At 38.2% G+C, this 18301-nt stretch overlaps 2 protein-coding genes across 4 annotated transcripts in view; one reads left to right on the top strand and one right to left on the bottom strand.

The window, feature by feature from the left end:
* WASF1 (WASP family member 1) overlaps positions 1-11664 on the bottom strand; it is a 65549-nt gene extending 53885 nt beyond the window's left edge. For 2 of the 3 annotated variants that reach the window (XM_028104174.2, XM_088024264.1), the window contains exon 1: positions 11463-11664. The gene's annotated coding sequence lies outside the window, so the exon portion shown is untranslated. Of the gene's footprint in view, positions 1-8264; positions 8321-11462 lie in introns of those variants that run through there. The other variant, XM_088024263.1, reaches the window with a different exon arrangement.
* Positions 11665-12443: 779 nt separating this feature from the next.
* Positions 12444-18301, top strand: part of CDC40 (cell division cycle 40) — a 53745-nt gene continuing 47887 nt past the window's right edge. The window contains exon 1 of the mRNA XM_028104231.2: positions 12444-12662. Coding sequence (XP_027960032.1) covers positions 12474-12662 — 189 coding nt within the window. The 5' untranslated portion in view covers positions 12444-12473. The remainder of the gene's footprint in view (positions 12663-18301) is intronic.

The raw sequence follows: 18301 nt of genomic DNA, 5'->3' as shown, positions 1-18301 counted from the left end.
TTTCAGAAATATACTGAATGCCTGCCCAGTTGCAGAACTATATAAAAACAGCTTTCCTTATTTTTCTTAGTTATCTTCATAAAACCTAATGTATTGTATCATATGTTAAACAATATTTCATATCAACTCCCAGCAACATATTAGTCTATCAAGTTTTTGAGGTGTACTTGTTACTTAGCTATCTCCCTCAGGATCAACTGTGCCCCCTTTCTCAGAATTATCAATAAATCATAATATTTACTTTCAAAACACTGTCCTAGGCAGCCTGGTCTCAAGCTAGTTAATTACCAAGGTGCTTGATTATTATTAAGCCTCAGAGTTTATATCATAATATACCTAAGTTACCTAACTTTTACATAGTGTTTCACAGTTTACAAATACCTTCTAATGTATCTTTAATCCTACAACAGCTCTTCCAGGTGGTGGTTATCATTCACATTTTACAAATGAGGAAACTGATCAGAAGTAAAATGGTCCAAGATTACCTAATAAGTGAAAGTACTAAGAATTAAATCCAGTCTTCTGGTTTAAGTATGCCAATTCCCTAATCTCTGGGTAATTACAGGAGATATATATAACTGAGAAATAGCCATTAAAATCAAAATTGCAGTTTATTCAAGGAGAGTTTATTAGAGCATGGCTTGCCATATAAAAGAAAGGAAGCAACCTAAACATCTAACAGTGGGGAACAAATGAAATAAATTTTGGTATATCCGTACAGTGGAATACTACACATTTTTTTTTAAATATAGGATTACTTCCAGGTTCCACTCCAACATGTAAAAAACTTGGAAGTCATCACTCTTCTCTCTCAACAAAATAAAAGTTGAAAAACCTGAAAAATAATGGACTTTTCCTAGATCCTTGAGATACTGAGGCCAGAGGACACTCATCCAAGAAACTAGAAAGAATGTTAAAAACAGAGAATATAGATAAGCTAACCAAAGTAGAAGGCACAGAAGTCAGGAATTGATGTAAACACTTAAATGGTAACTTGAACAAGTTGCTGGGGGCTGACTGTGGACTAGTTTGAGAGTTTAAAACTCCTGGGGATCTAGTCTGAGGAGGCTGATAACACTTTCCAAGGTTTTACGCCCCACAAGTTTCTCACAGTGAGAATCAAAGAAAAATCTCCTTCTCCTTGGCTGGAGTAAGGAAAAAGTAACATTTTGAAACAAGTCCATAGAATTCTCCACAAGAAAAGCCTATCTAGCAAAGGAAAAGACTTCATCAGAGCCTCATCCAACTTGGAGAAATGAAAACTACCCAATTCCTGCCCCCTTTTGCCTTACTGACATACCCATAGTGGGGGGGAAGAGAAGCTGAGAAGCACTTGTGGAGGTCCCGGGGCACAGGCTAAGTAAGAGATTGATATCTAAACATAGAATTATAGGGTTGCCTGGCTGGCTCGGTCCAAAGAGTATGTGACTCTTGAACTTGGGGCTGTAAATTTGAGCCCCACGTTGGGTGTAGAGATTACTTAAAAATAAAATCTTAAAAAAACTCACATAGGATCATAGACTATTTCTTTACTTCCCACACCTTACCACCGTATCAACAGGGCTCCTATATAGTAACAGGATTATAGCTAAAAAAAAAAAAACAAAAAAAAAACTATAAGGCTCAGACTAATATTTAAGAAGGTATTTCTAGGGAAACCAGAAGATAAAAAGGGAAACAAAAACAACACTATAGGAAACTGAAACCTCTGGCACCTACAGCTACAGCAAACAGTCAACACAACCTAATTCCTAGTTAGAGAAATATAAAACCTCATGCAAAAGACCTACCTCCTTCAGTTTCTATTATTATCCTACATATCATGTCTGGCTCTCAACAAAAATTTATAAGGCATGCTAAAAGGAAACAAAAGCATACTGAGAAATGACAAAACAGGGTGCCTGGGTGGCTCAGTTAGTTAAGCGACTGCCTTCGGCTCAGGTCATGATCCTGGAGTTCCAGGATCAAGTCCCGCATCGGGCTCCCTGCTCAGCAGGGAGTCTGCTTCTCCCTCTGACCCTCCCTCATGTGCTCTCTCTCTCTCTCATTCTCTCTCTCAAATAAATAAATAAAATCTTTAAAAAAAAAAAAGAAATGACAAAGCAAGCATCAGAACCAAATTTGGATAAAGCAGATTTTGAAATGATTAGACTGGGAATTTACAATAACTATGATTACCAATGCTAAGGGCTCTAATGGAAAAAGTGGACAACATGCAAAAACAGGTGAAATATAAACAGAAAGATGAAAACTCTATGAACCAATCAAAAAGAAACATTAGAAAAAAAAAAACTGTACCAAAAATGAAGAAGGTCTTTGATAGGATCATCTAAGCTGGACACAGCTGAGGAAAGAATCAATGAGCTCAAAGAAGTATCAATAGAAACTTCCTAAACTAAAATGCAAAGAGAAAAGAGAACGAAAAAAAACAAAAAACAAAAAAACAGAATATCCAAGAACTGTGGGACCATTAAAAGAAGGTGTAACGTATACATAATACCAGAAGAAAAGAGTAGAAGAAATGTTTGAATAATGCCTGACAATTTTCCAAAATTAATGACAGAAGCCAAACCATAAATCCATGAAGCTCAGAAAATATCAAGGAAAGACAAATACCAAAATATCCATACCTAAGCATATAACACTCAAACTGCAGAAAACTAAAAACAAAGAGGAAAACATTGAAAGAAATCAGGAAAAAACAAAACAAAACACTTTACCTATAGAGGAACAATGATAAGAATTCTGTTGGACTTCTCGTCCATAACCATGCAAATAAGAGGGTTGAGTGAAATATTTCAAGTGTTGAAAGAAAAAACCACCAACCTAGAATTTGTCATTAGAGAAATTATCCTTCAAAAATGAAAAGAAATACTTTCTCAGCCAAATAAAAACTGAATTTGTCACCAGTAGACCTGCCTTGCAAGAAAAAAGTTCTCTAGAGAAAAGCAAAATGACATAGGTTAGAAACTCTCCAATCTACATAAAGAAAGAGCTACACTGAATGAAGAAATGAAGGGAAGATAACATATTTTTTTTAATTCCTGAATCTAAAAGATAATTGTTTGTTCAAAGTGATAATAGCCACCAAGTTCCGGGTGATTATAGCATATGGATAAGCGAAATGAATGGCAGCAATGTTCTAAGGGATGGGAGAGAGAAACTGGGAATTCTCCATTATAAGAAACCTGCAATATCTGTGAAGCGGCATTGCGTTATTTATGTTAAGCAGGCAACCTCTAGGACAACCACTAACAAATATTTTAAAAACAAGTATAATTGGAACTCTAAGAGAGGGGAGAAAATGGAACCATATAAAATGCACAATTAAAGCCAGAGAAGGCTGAAAAAGAGGAAAAAAAAAGAAACAAAGAACTTAATGAATAGAAAAGTTACAAATATGACTGACATTAATCCAACTATATCAATAACCACTTTAAATGTAAATGGTTCAAATACACCAATTAAAAGACAATTTCATAACAATCCTTAATGTATATACACCTAACAACAGAGCACCAAAATATGTGAGGCGAAATCTGATAGAACTACAAGGAGAAATGGATGAATTCACTATTACGGAGACTTCAACACCCCTCTATAAGTAACTGACAGATCCAACAGGCAGAAAATTAGTAAGGATAGGGTTAAACTGAACAACATCATCAATCAACTGGATCTAATTGACATTTATATAGTACTTCACCCAACAACAGCAGAAACCACATTCTTCTCAAGTTCATATGGACCTTTCACCCAGAGACAACATTCTGGGCCCTAAAACACACCTTCCAAAAAAAATTTTTTTTAAAGATTTTATTTATTTATTTGACAGAGAGATAGAGCCAGAGAGCACAAGTTGGAGGGAATGGCAGAGGGAGAAGGAGAAGCAGGCTCCCCACTGAACAGGGAGCTCAACTGATGCGGGGTTCAATCTCAGGACCCTGGGATCATGACCTGAGCTGAAGGCAGACACTTACCCATCTGAGCCACCCAGGCGCCCCACACCTTCCAAAATGTAAAAGAATAGACATCATACAATGTATGCTCTCAGACCACAATGGAACTAAAATAGAAAGCAACAGCAGAAAGATAAATTAGAAAATCCTAAAATATCTGGAGATTAAACACCACACTTCTAAGTAACACATGGGTCAAAGAAGTCTCAAGAGAAATTTTAAAACATTTTGAAGTAAGTGAAAATGAAAATACCACTTATCAAAATGTGTGGAATCCATCAAAAGTAGTGTTTAGAAGGAAATTAATAGCACTGAATGCATACAGTAGGAAAGAAGAAAGATCTAAAATCAATAATCTCAGGTTCCATCTTAAGAAACTATAGAAAAAGCAAGCAGAAGCAGCAAAGAAATCAACCAAATTGAAAACAGGAAATCAAGAGGAAACAAATGAAACCAAACGATTCTTTGAAAATATCAACAAAATTGGTAAATTTCTAGCCATGTATTATGATGTATCACAAAGCTTTTATTTTAGTTTTAGAATAAATAAGTGCTAGTCTTCATCCTCAACTAAAATATAAATGCTTCTCTTGTTCCTTTTTAACCTTTCCACAATTTTCTAACATCATTTCTAGCACATGTATGTTACAAAACTAATCCCTGCCCAAAAAAATATACAACACATATAAGATAACAGAGTCTTATTAAAGAGTGGAAAACAAAAAAGCTTACTTTTGTAGCATAATGTAAAAAATAACAGACTTCATATTTTTGGTAGAGAAATCAAATAAGTTAATCTATGCCCTGACATGCAAGCTTTTTCTTTTTCTTTTCAAATGAGTTCATCAGTATAGAAACATTAACTTATTAGAGTAGACCTGAGTAACTGTTACTCAAGAGGAAAGAATGGCAGAAAGCTATACCATTGTCAAACATACCCAAAATAAAGCATTGCTGCCATCATCACCTAATAGGGGTCAACTGCACCCAACCTCCACCTCCTCAGAATTCCATTAGAACCATTAGGTTAAGAAGTGGTACTTTATTGGCACAGGGTAGCAGGAAAAAAATGGGATTTTAAAATCTGTGTTCAAATTTTACCTCTACCATTTTTATTAGCCATGTGACCTTATACAAATTAATCTATGACAAGACTTGGTTGGTTGGCTGCCAAGTACAAGAAATATAATTCCAACTAGTTTATGGGGGGAAAAAAAGGACAACTTATTATAAAAATTAGTAGCAGCAATAATATTAACACTTGGGTGTCTCTTGGAACCCAATCTCAGGACCATGGACAAAGACAGGTGACTACAGCTAAGACTGTGTATCTGCTTCTTTTTTTTTTTTTAAGATTTTATTTATTTATTTGACAGAGAAAGAGACAGCGAGAGCAGGAACACAAGCAGGTGGAGTGGGAGAGGGAGAAGCAGGCTTCCCGCCGAGCAGGGAGCCCAATGCGGGGCTCGATCCCAGGACCCTGGGATCATGACCTGAGCTGAAGGCAGTCGCTTAACAAACTGAGCCACCCAGATGCCCCCTGTATCTGCTTCTCTTGTTCTTTCTTCCAGATGCCCCTGTTTATCTAGTTCACATGACAGGAAACAACACCATTAACAGTTTCTGGATTTTATATCTTACAGTTTCAATCACTAGAGCAAAAAACAAATTATTCAAACCTCTGGGCACTTACAATTCAGGAAAAGCTCTGAGTGTCCTCCTGGCTTAGTGCAGGTGTATAGAACTGCTATAAACTACAGAAATGGGCAGAATTGTGACTGAGATCTCCCAGAGTGATCTTTTTAAAAGACAGATCTGATCCAGTTGTTAACCTGATGAAAACCCTTCATGGCTTTCCCAATATACTTACAATCCACAACCCTAGTTGAAACAAGACTTCTGTGGGCCTTACAGGTCTAGCCCCTGTTTACATTTAACAACCTTGTTACATTAAGCCATAATCCCTCTTGCTAACTATATAGTTGAGTTTTATCTACTTTGGCCTTTTCTTAGTTTTTAGTGGAATCTACCAAGCTCTTTCCCACCTCAAAATTGTTGAACATGTATCTTTTGCATTCTCTTCTTTTTCACATAGCTAACTTCCACTAATTTTTCCTCAAAGAACCCTCCCTGACTCCCAAGGTAAATTAGGTTCCTCGTTCTTTTCCTTTATAGCATTCACTACAATTTCTAATTACAGATATGTGTATTTGTTCAGTATCTGACTCTTACTATACTGTTAACTCCGAGAACTGAGACCTCTGTTTTGCTCTCCATTGTATACTTCTAGCACCCAGCTGGCCTTCAGTAATTATGTGCTAAATGAATAATTGGTTTAGCATAGGACAAGTGGTAACCACCACTAGACTGACCAATTATAGATGAGGGGACGGGTAGCAAGCAGGCAGAATTACTGTTATCAAGTTATTAAAATGGTTGCTCCAGAGTAACTTACTGAGGAAAGGGAAGAGAAAGTGGTTCCCAGAGAACCTGTGCTTCTGATGAGCAGAATAAACAACTTATTTATTTCAGTTAACCCTCTTTTTCCATTAAATTCTAATGGGACTATGATACCAATTAAATAAAATAATAAATACAATGGTAGCTACACAGTGACTTGTACATATAGCAAGCATGTAATTTTTTATCTACTTAGGAAAACATGTTACCTATTATTTTTTGAGTATTATTAACCTCCAAATAAGAAATTAAATAAAAATCTACAAAATACTACAATGTGTATGACCAACACAGCTGTGTTTCATGACCCTTTTTCTCACAGATTCCTGATCTTTCCACCTAAGAGAATTACTTACCTTGTTATTCTCAAATATCTCAAATATCCATTTAACTTACAGAACGAGTTCTAGAAACACAAAAACGAAGCAAAACAAAACCACCAAAACAACAACAAAACTGTTTCTGTTCTCAAGGAATCCATAAACTCCCTTTCTCACACTCTGCCTCCAACCCCACCACAGCCATCCTCCTGCTATGCCCGAAGTTCCAGAGCACCCAGTGTAAGACTGCCAGATTTAACAAGCGAAAATGCAGGATATCCCATACAGTACGTGACAATCCTATTCCCAAGCCTTATTCCATCACTTTACCTTCATAAGCCCATTCCAAAACCTTAGTTCCAATATTTTTCCTTATAAAAACAATTTCTCTGGAGAGTCACTGGATATGATCTTTCTCCAAGGTATAAATAAAATTTACCTTGACTTTATTTAAAGGCTGTCAGTAAAAAACTCAAAAGAAGAAAACAAAGCAAATCATCTTAACTCAGTTTCTTGGTGGTACTAGGAGTTAAAAAATAAAAATGAATAAAAATAAAAGCAGACAACAAACATTACAAAAAACTCCTTTAAAAACCCTAAAAAGTCTTGTTTCCAAGAATAGGCATGTGAGAAAAAAGACTATAATCGTTTCAAAGGTAGATCCAGAGAGAAGAAATTCCCTGAGGGGAAGTACATAAGCAGCAACATTAGAAAGGAAAAATGAACTCTCAGAAAAAAGTGGCTACACTGAGCATCGAAATGCTTTTGAATTTTATTTGTAACTGAAAGGAACCTCAGAGATTATCTACTTCAACCTTCTCATTTTACAATCGAGAAAACCAAAGACCCTGAAAAGTAATGACTTGTCAAATTGTCACATAGAAGACCCCAGCTCCTTCCAATTTCTCTCATTCTCTCACGTCTTGCCCCATATAATGTAAGGCTCACTGAACTTAGGAAGATCCTCCTCTCCATATCCAGTGGATATTAGAGAACAAGTTCCTAATAATGTTGTCATGTCTAACGCAAGAGAAATGCATTCTTAGAACTTCAAAGAAAATTCTGAATGGATTTTCTGAAAGAAAAACTGTTGTATACAGCGTAGGTATTTTCAATATAATATTATCCTAATTACTAATATAATTCTCTAGTATTATAAATCTTATAATTTAGGTACATTAAGGGTTAAATTTGGTGGGCTGCCTGCAAATCTAACCACAAGAATATTGTTTTTGAGGAAGTTCCAAGTTCTAAACCATTTTACAAATTTTAAAATATATATCTCATGCTAAATTAGGAACCAGTAATACAAAATGAATCAAAATTATAAACTGAATGTGATAAATTAAAAATACAAGATTCTTCACTTTATAAAAAGCTCTACCTCAGGGGTCATTTATTTTTAAAACTTGGTATTCAGGCACATTTGGCACAAGATATAATTTACATACATCTTTTTAATAATATTTCACTAGAAAACTGAAGTAAGCAAAAAAAAAAAAAAACAAAACATTTCTATACTTACTAATTTAGGAAAAACAACAAAAAACCTTTAATGCATATTTTCATGAAGTGACCTATAAGAAGTAAGAAAATTAATCATTTTATGAATGAAAGGTTGACAATCTACATTATAGTACACAGATATTTAGTAACCTTCCAAAAAATGTGTGGGTAAAGGAATTCCATCTGAACAGGTAAATAAAGTTCAAAGAACCTCCAAAACATTTTCTCTTTTCTCCTGAAATAAAGCTATGTTTCATGAATTAAAATTTATTAGATAAATCTATTTTTAAAAATTTCTATTCAGTCCATTAAATCAATGGATATTCTTCACTCATTCATTTTATTTGTCTAACAACAACAAAAATGAGCCCCTACTATTTGCTAAACACTATGCTAGCAATTTTGGATTTATGACAATAAGATTCAGGTTAGTTTCTGTCCTCAAGGAGCTTAGAAAAACCTTTAATTACCTGTATTTACCCAAGTGATAATGACAGCTGAATTTTAAGTTGGTCATTTGCAAAAACATTAAAAATGTAATCAAATTCATTCTCAAAAAAAGAAACTATACAATAGTAATTTTAAAGACATTTGAACAAACTCATCATCTATATGAAGTTTCCCTACAAAGTAACCAAAAATATGGCTTTGGTAAAAGTTCTAATAATATATTTTAATAGTAGCTTTTGCTATGAAAATTAACTGAGCTAATAATACCCCAATAAGGAAATCAAAAGCTATTATTACCATCTCTGTGAAAATGAAAACCAAACACTTGGAAATGGGTACCTTAAACTATTCTGAAAATGAAGAAAAATGTATAATTAAATGTAGTATTATACAATATTAATACATTATATCTGAGTATGCAATTATTTACAAACCTGAATAATAAACAAAACTTATCATACCTTATAAATGATCCCAACTATGCATTTTGGATCATGTCATCTGTGAATTTTTCAATGAAGAAGGTCTTAACGTTTTCTGGAAAAATTTTTTTTTTTTTTTTTACAAACTTAATTCAAGATTCTACTTGTTTATTACCAAGTCATGTAACTTTTTTCATCAATGTGAACTATATCTATAGTTATATCTACATATAGGTATTAACTACAGTACCTGTTAAATTTGTAATTATTAAAAACTCTTGATGGATGAGAAACATTTTTCAATTTATAACCATATATCTCCAAAGCAAAATTCAATGTAAATCAGCCATTCTAACATGCCAGGGAGTATCCTAATAACATTTTTTTCCTTGTATTTTAACCTGAAATATTTTCATCACCCATCAGCTAAAATATCTAAATTTTCTTTAAAAGCATTATGAAAACATCTTTACTGAATTTATGCATACTACTCAGTGACATAAATGGATATTATCTCCATTTACATATAAGGAAACCAAGGCACAGAGGTGTCCATTTTGTAAATTGCAAGGTCATTTCCTAACCAAGCAACTGATCCTACACCATCAAGTTATATTGTATGTGCGCCACTTCCAAATGCCATAAAACAATTACTGTACCTTAAAACAACTGCCTCTGCAATGCCTATGGGCAATTCTGTTTTATCAAAAGGGTTATGACAACAAGCTTAAATGAGAAAAGCCAGAAGGGGAGGATTACAAAAAAAAAAACACTTATTTTTGGCAGTGAATCATTTATTTTTAAATAACGAGAGGTAAACAGTTCTTAACATAATAATCAAGTAACCAACAGTTGTTTCTTCCGTTTTCAAAAAAATATTCCATCTTTCAGGTAGATCATGCAAAACTGGAGCCTGCCCATCCTTGGAGAGAGAAGTTAGAAAAAAATGAGAAAAAAAATTCTACAACAAGTAATTAAATACATGATATTGCAAAGAACTGAATGAAAAATATTTAGAGAAATTAGGGAATGCTCATTATGGCAGTTGAAACCCCACCTTAAATATTAAATGCTTCCTTTCTTTCAACTGAAGGCTATGGTCAGCAATAAAATATTACCGAAAAATAACGAAATACAAAACTTTTTATTCAAAACTTGAGAAATTTTATATCAAGTGCTTTATTCAAATATTTGCCATAAATAAAAACACTTTGCTAACAGAAACTTAGAGCATACGGGAAAAACTGTTACTGAGAGTTCAAAGACAGACTACATTTATAATTATGAGATAGTACTATCAACAGAAAGATAAAAGTTACCTATCATCCATATTAAATTTAAGAACATTAGATGGGTTGAATAATCAATAAATCAATTACCGCCCAAGAAATAAGACTTAACTAATGCGTGAATCTAACACCAAAGAAAAAATTAAATTATAATCCAAAGCACACCTTATACAGAAAAGGACAGGATTAGACTGAGTCATATAAAGTATCTAGTCTAGCTGGGGGTTAATTAATCGGCTATAAGACAGGTTGCGAATGTTCAGGTCAGATGTGCTTTCTTTTCATCATTACTCCAGTTCATCACCCGCAAGTGCATGCAAGAGAAGGCGTCAGAGTACCGAAGCTAGGGGGCATGCTGTAGCAAGGGGAAAAGAAAAATGGGAAAGGTGCAATGGATGCTGCATAGTTGAATAATTATCTGGGTGGCACAATGGGCGAGTCCTGCCGACAGCGGAGCTGAGTAAGCGGCTCCCTAACTCTGCCCGAGGCACTCCCCCATTACCAGGCATCGGAGGCGACCTCCCCGCTTCGCCCCCTCTTCCGGGGAAGAAAGGGATCCCCGCACTCGCTTTACCTTTATGTCTGTAATATAAAGACGCGCGGCGCAAACACGCAAACGCACTAGCCGGCTTTACAGAGCCTCCCGCACGTAGCGCAAGCGGGGGCTTCTCTGCCACCCAGTGCTGCAGCCGCCCCCAGAGCGAGGAGGAAAGGGGGTGCCGCCAGGGCAGGGGCGCTCAGGCGGTGACACCCCAGGTGAGACCAGCCGTCTCCCCACCTACAGCAGCCTCGGGCGGTCCCTGCAACCGAGACCCAGGCGCGCCGGCCGGCTGCTGTCTCCCTCGGCACCCAGCCGGGCTGGCGGGTGGGCGGCCGGAGCTCCGGAAACCCGCGAATGGGGGTGGGGGCCGTCGCGGGGGAGGCGCGCCCATCCCCGTCACCTTTGCCGGGCAAGAGCGCCACACACACCTCTCTCCGTTCTGGCCAGTGAGAAAGAGTTCCTCTCCCAGCACCCTGTCCCCACCAAAAAGCAATTCCTGAGAGACTCGCGCTCACCGTGAAATCATGGGAGGCTCTTGCCTTACCCCGTCTTCATGCTTCGGTGGCGGCCGCCGGTGCCCCTCAGCTCCCGGGACTCCACCTAGAGCCTCCAGGAGCGACAGTCTCCGGCGTGGAATCCGCTCGGGGCAGCGGCCGAGGCACCGGGCTACTGGGAACGCCGCCTGCGGCGCCCGCCTGTCGCCGGACCCACCGTGTGCTCGACGCGCGAGCGAACAACACCGAGAGCCGCCGCCGCCGCCGCCCCCCGCCCGCCCCCTCCCCGCGCGCGACACTCCACAACCGGGCGCGGGGATCCGCGCCTGAAGCAGGGGGGACCGCTGGCCCTCGCCACCTAATCTCCCATCCTTCCCAACAGGAGCTATTCTCCACCACTCAAGGTCTTCCAATTTAAGATTCTCACTTTCCTCTTCAGCTCCCGTGCCAGGTGCAGCCGTGGTGGAAAACTCAGCCTCCACCCACTCACCCAACGGAGGGAATGAATACGGCCTTCCCCCCCATTTCCTGAGGCTGTATGGTATTGCCCAATCCTCAATTTGGGGGAAGGGGACGGAGAGAACAGTGCTTGGCCAGAGAGTGAGGGAAGATGATAGCCAATTGAATGAACCATCCATTCAGGGGAGGAGTCAAAGAGAGGCCTGCCCACTTCGCCCCGCCCCTTGCTCCAAACTACACTTCCCATTGTGCCTCTCCCACTTCCCGCCGCGCTGCACGCCGGGAGTGTAGGGCCTCGCGGCCTCAAGGTATTTCGGAACTCGTAGTCTTTAATCTAGCCACATAGGTCCTGAAAGCTATAAGGTATTATAATTCTCTCAATTTCCCTGAATAAATGTTTTCATATTCTCGGTTCTCTTATACGTATTCAAATACTAATTAGTGTACAATTTAAAATTTCGTAAGTGAATTCTTAGCAAAGGAAGTAAATAATGTGTGTTATGGTCATCTGTCAGGACCTGGAAGCTGCTTCTTCCGCCCGGGCCTGGTCTCCGCAGAGGATCTGTTGCCGTCATGTCGGCTGCAATTGCAGCGCTGGCTGCGTCCTATGGTTCCGGTTCAGGGTCCGAATCGGACTCGGACAGTGAGAGCGGACGGTGTTCCCTGCCAGCCGCCGACTCCCTCATGCACTTGAGGAAATCAGCTTCGACCAAGCCCTCTCTGGCAGTGGCGGTGGACTCGGCTCCGGAGGTGGCAGTTAAGGTAAGCTCTTTGGCCACTGATGCAGTGCGGGACTTGTCTGCTTCTGCTCCAAAATCCGGCAGTCTCTTGTTAGGCCCCGGGTTACCTCTTCCTCAGTGCTGAGATATAAGTTGCTTAACGCAACTTTCTTCCTACGTGCATCTGCCTCGGGAGAAGCCGGGACTTGGAAGTTCAGGACAGCTCTCCACTGCTCCCCGCTCTCGCCTCCCGCCAGCAAAAAGTGGGAAGGGGGGGTGGGGGTCGTGAAATTTGAATTTATTGTGATTAGGATGTGGCCTGGGTAGAGCAGGTTTAAATCAGAACTTCCCAAACTAGAGCATGTATCCTCACTTGAAGTGAGTAATGGCCCGGCTTGGTTTTGTTTCTGAAGTCAGAACTAGATTCTGATCCCGGCTCCACCACTTCTGTGAACTTGGGAAAGTTATACAACCTCCACTGTGTCATCACCTGTACAATGGAGATAATTTTAGAAGTACGTGTCTATGTGAGAGGGTTATGTAAAACTTAAGTGAAATGATACAAATGTAGCTTATAGCAAAGAGCCTAGTATCTAATAAAAGTACAATAAATGTTAGTTTAACCCTTGTGATTATATATGTCAGTACAGTGAGAAAAGGCCTTGGGCTTAAGAAACAGTGTGCTTGATCCCAGTTGAGGAAGGTGATAGAGGAAGAAATTGGGTTGTGTGGATCATTTAACAAATATTTACTGAAGACATTATTTGCCAGGAACTCTTCTAGGGGCTGAAAACACAGAGGCCAACAAGCTAGACATCTTTGCATACATGCTCGTGGAAGAGGCAGCCAGTAAAATGTGAGCAAATAAAGTGGTTACAGCTTAGATTGAGTACTATGAAGGAAAAAGAAAAAGAGTTCCATGATAGGGAGTAAGATAGGATTATGACTTCCATAGATTGGTCAGGGAAGTCCTTTCTGAAAAAGCAGCTTTGAAGGAGGAGGAGAAACCAGCCATGTGGTAGATAAGGTGAGAGTTTCCAAAGGAATCAGCAAGCTTTGAGATGACAAAGAGCCTAGGTGTGTTTGAAGATCTGAGGAGAGGTTGGTGTGTCTAGAACCAGAGGAAAGCATCCACCAATTGGTAGTATAAGCTCAGTAGAGCCTAATGGGGGTGATCAGAAGCTCAAGATGTGGTGATGAGAGGCAGTGTGCAAAAATTACTTTGTACTTAAGATGTTTCTTATAGAATTGTCAAATCAGTATGTTGTATGCCCGAAACTAATATAACATTGTATGCGAATTATACTTCAATATAAAAAAAAAATCAAACAAACCAAAAAAGGTGTTCCCAAGTCTAGTGTTATAACTTCAAGTCTTCTGCAAGTTTTATGAATTTTACTTTTTATTAATAGAATGGTTATGAAAGAATGCTTAGGATCCTCCTATCTTTATAAGAAAACAAACTCCCCAAATTTGTATCACTCCAGCAACCTCCTGAGTTGTCATTCTTTGCACAGCTTAGCTTTTTGGAGCTCTCACTTCATCTCATTTTCTCCTCAACCAAGAGCAACCTAGCCCTAGCCTCTTAGGAAACTTACTGTCCCTAAGAAATATTGAGAACGTGTCAGGTTCTGCCATCTGACTTGAATATCTGCATCAAATGACACTATTAAATAGGTCTTGTTTCTTGAAACTTTCTCTCTCTATGGCTTCCATAGGGCCATCCTCAGTCTTCCGAAACCCTGCTCTTCTGTGCTCCTTTGTATGTTTCCTTAGTCCCCCTTCCACCTCTCATATTCTCTCATGCCTTCAACTTCAGTCTATGCTTCTGATGCCTCACAGGTGAACACTGTGAAGTGGTTCACACAGGCTCTGGAATCAAGACTGTTAGGATTCAAATACTGCTCCAGCACTCACCCAAATGGTCACCTTGGATGAGTTACTTTTTTTTTTTTTAAGATTTTAATTATTATTTGAGAGAGAGAGACAGAGAGGACAGAGAGCACAGGTGGGGAGGAGAGGGAGAAGCAGGCTCCCCACTGAGCAGGGAGCCTGACGTGGGGCTAGATCCCAGGACCCTGAGACCGTGACCTGAGCCAAAGGCAGACGCTTAACCGACTGAGCCATCCAGGCGCCCCTTGGATGAGTTACTTAAGTGTTCTGTGCCGAAGGTTTTTCTCATCTGTAAAGTGGAGATGACACTAGGACCCATCTCGTGGATAGACTTGTTCGTAAAGCACATTAAGCACTTATAACACTGTCAGACACACTATCCTTACTATTTCCAACTCTAAACTCCTTGCTAGCTCCAGAACTACCAAACTTCTCTCTCTGGAGGGTTCTCAGGTACCTCCAATCCAATGTGCTGAAAAATTAACACTCCCGCCCCCCCACCACCACCAAGGTCTACCTCACCTGTTTTTCCCATTTTGGTTAATGATCCCACAACCCACTTACCAGACCAAGCCAAAATAGAAGGGTCTTTTCCTTCTTCCTCAGCCCCTGAAGCTAATTGTTCAGCTGGTTCTAACATTTCTGCTTCATTAATTTCTCTCAAATTAATTTTTCCTCTCCATTTGCACTGATACAGCCTTACTTCATGTCTGCATTACTTCTCCCAGAAACCATTCTTGTTTTTCGTTTCTCTTTCATCCCCTGCTTCTGGGTATTGGGTTCTGTCATCGTGATACAATGGTATTTATCAAATATTTTATTTCAGATTCTTATTTCTCTGCAAGACTATAATAATAATAACCTTCTAACTAGTTTTTCTACTTTTTCCTTTCTTGTTTCCTACTTCCATATCCCATTCTTTTCCTTCACAGCGCTCCCAAAGGGATCTTTCTAAAGTCCAGTGTTTTATCACTTCCCTGCCCAAAGACACTGTGTTACTACTGAATAATTTCTAACTTCTTTGTATAACATGAGGCTCGCCAGTCTCCCATGCTGAACTCTCTACAAAGCCCCAAAAGCCTTATTTTCCTCTCAAGATTTTTGGCCATACTAGTCTCTCTGCCTGGAAATCCCTTTCCTGTTCCTCATGCTGCCCCACCCCCCAAAAATCCTACTGCCCTTCTGTCCCAGTGCACATGTTTCCTCGTCCATCTGTCCAGGCAGCCTTCCTTTGTACCTCAGTTGTAGCAGCTGCTGCATTGCTGTGACTTGTTAACTTTTTCTTTACCCTGAACTAGTGGGAGACCCTGGGGACCAGAGATGATTGTGTCTATTTATTTTCACGTCTCCTGTGCCTAGTATACAAGATTGAGGGAAATAATATCTGGTGAAAGAATGAATGAAAGAGTAAGTGAAAAAGAAAGGCTTGAAAAAGCATGTACATTGATTGGGTGGGGGCAAGGGAATGTCTCTAGAACTTGCTTTGTTCAGTCACCTCAATTTTTAAGTAAGATAATCCAGGAAGAGAGGTTGCATAAGTTACCAAAGGTCCATTAGAAGCAGAGCACAGATCTGGAGCTACACAACCCACCCCCCGCCCCGCCCCAGTTGATGAAGGTTCTATGATGAGAGAGTCAGGGACATTAATTATCACTAGTTTATGAACCAGCACGTGCTTATATGCAAAACAAACAAAACCTCTAAACCTTACACATAGGAAATTTACGATAGAAAAATGACCAAGGGAGGAGATGTGAAGCATGCAAATACATTCATCTGTATTTGACTAATTGTATTGTGACAAATAGCAAGCATTTGACAAGAGTATAAACTTATGCAGTGTTTTTAATCCATTTCCCTGAACGCTGAGATTGAACATCTTTTCGTATGTTATTGGTGATTTGATTTTTTTTTTTCTTTTTGAAGTGACCATTGGGTTGTCTTCCTTCTGATTTGTAGATCTTTGTATATTCTAGATAATATCCTGTGTCAGTCACATGTGCTGCAAATATCTTTTCCAGTTTGTGGCTTGTCTTCTCACTCTCTTTACTGTCATGATAAACAGTTGTTTACTTGTCTAGTCTTATCAAATTAGTCTTTTATGAATTGTGGCTTCTGTTTCTTGTTTGAGAGATCCTTTCTTATCCCAAAGTCAAAAGAATATTCTCCCATTTTGTTTTTTGAAAGCACTAAATTTTTGCTTTTTACATTTAAGTCATAAATCCACATGGAATTAATTTTTGTGTATGGTGTGAACATTTTTAATAATATGGCTCGATCTTTTGGTATAGCTTTGCCCCTCACCCCATTTTGTTGTTGTTATTCAAGAACGCTGTGGCTGTTCTTGGCCCCTGTAATTCTTTATACGGTTTAGAATTGACTTGTAGAGTTTTACTAACACCAAGGTGGAATTTTGTTTAATTACATTGAACCATAGATCAGTTTGGAGACAATATCCTATCTATTCCTTTCCTTAGGATTTCTTCAAATTTTTAATTTCTTCCAAAGTTTATAATTTTCTCCATCAACATCTTGCACAGTTTTGCTGCAGGTATTTCTAGGTGTGTCTTATTTTTATGCTAATATATTAATAAATAGCATTGTTTTTTTCTAGTTATTTTATTTATTCTCACTACTTACGTAGTTAGATCAGCTGCAAGTATGACAGTATTCTTCTCTTTATTTGAATCTTTATTTCTTTCATTTTTTTTCTTGCCATGCTTGCTAAGTTTTCCAGAAAGATCAAAAGTAAGTAGTTGGAAAAAGAATATATCCAGCAAAAACTAAATAAAAGAAAGTGACACTGGTTGTATTAAGATCAATAAAGTAGACTTCATAATGATACAAAGGTTCAGTTCACAAAGAGGTGTATGACAGTTTTAAATTCATTTGCACCTAATAATGTAAGCTGAAAGTATTTAAGTAAAAACTGATAGAACTACAACGAAAAATTGACAAATCTACCATCACAGCAGGAGATTTTAATATACCTTTCAATAATTGATAGAACAAGCAAAAAATAGCAGTAATGAAACATTAAATTTGAACAACAAAATTAACAAACTATGTAAAGGGTATGAAGAACTTGCACTCAATGCAGAATATTGTTTTCAAGCACTAATAAAACATTTTTTTAAAAGCTGACCATACACTAGGCCAGGGATTGGTAAACTTCAGTAAAAGGCCAAATAGTAAAGATTTTACGCTGTGCTGTCCACGTACAGTCTTTGTCATTCTTTTTTAAACAAGACTTTAAAATAAACACCATTCTTAGCTTGTTGGTACAAAAACAGACTGTAGGCTAGATTTTGCCCACAAACTAGTTTGCCAACCCCTGTACTAAGCCATAAAATAAGTCTCAGTAAATTTTAAATCATATTATCACATTTTCTGACCACGGTGCTTCTAAGCCAATCAGCTGCAAAAAGGTAACTATATAATTCCCATATTTGAATATTATGAAATTGTACTTGTCAATAACCTATGGGCCAAAATAAAAAATAATGGTAATGGAAAATATTTTGAACTGAACAATAAGGAAAATAATACTCACCAGAACTTGTGAGGTGCAGCCATAGCAATATTTTTTTTTTAAGTATTTTCTTAAATATAGGTAATGGGAAAGAAGACAGAAAGTTAGTATGCTAGGCATCCGTGCTTTTGGGCTGATTTTTTTTTTTTTAATCATTTCATTCTTTTCCTGTACTCATTTGTAAATTATGCCCTTAGTTTCTGTTCTTCGAGTGGTTACCTGTAGACATTAAAACATAACCTGAATTAATTAGTACC

The sequence above is a fragment of the Eumetopias jubatus genome, unplaced genomic scaffold (genome assembly GCF_037043125.1).
Source record: "Eumetopias jubatus isolate StellerSeaLion01/CBP00866 unplaced genomic scaffold, mEumJub1_p1.0 scaffold_6, whole genome shotgun sequence".
Classification (NCBI taxonomy): domain Eukaryota; kingdom Metazoa; phylum Chordata; class Mammalia; order Carnivora; family Otariidae; genus Eumetopias; species Eumetopias jubatus.
The sequence above is the reverse complement of the archived record's forward strand: the minus strand, read 5'-3'. Positions and strand labels throughout refer to the sequence as shown.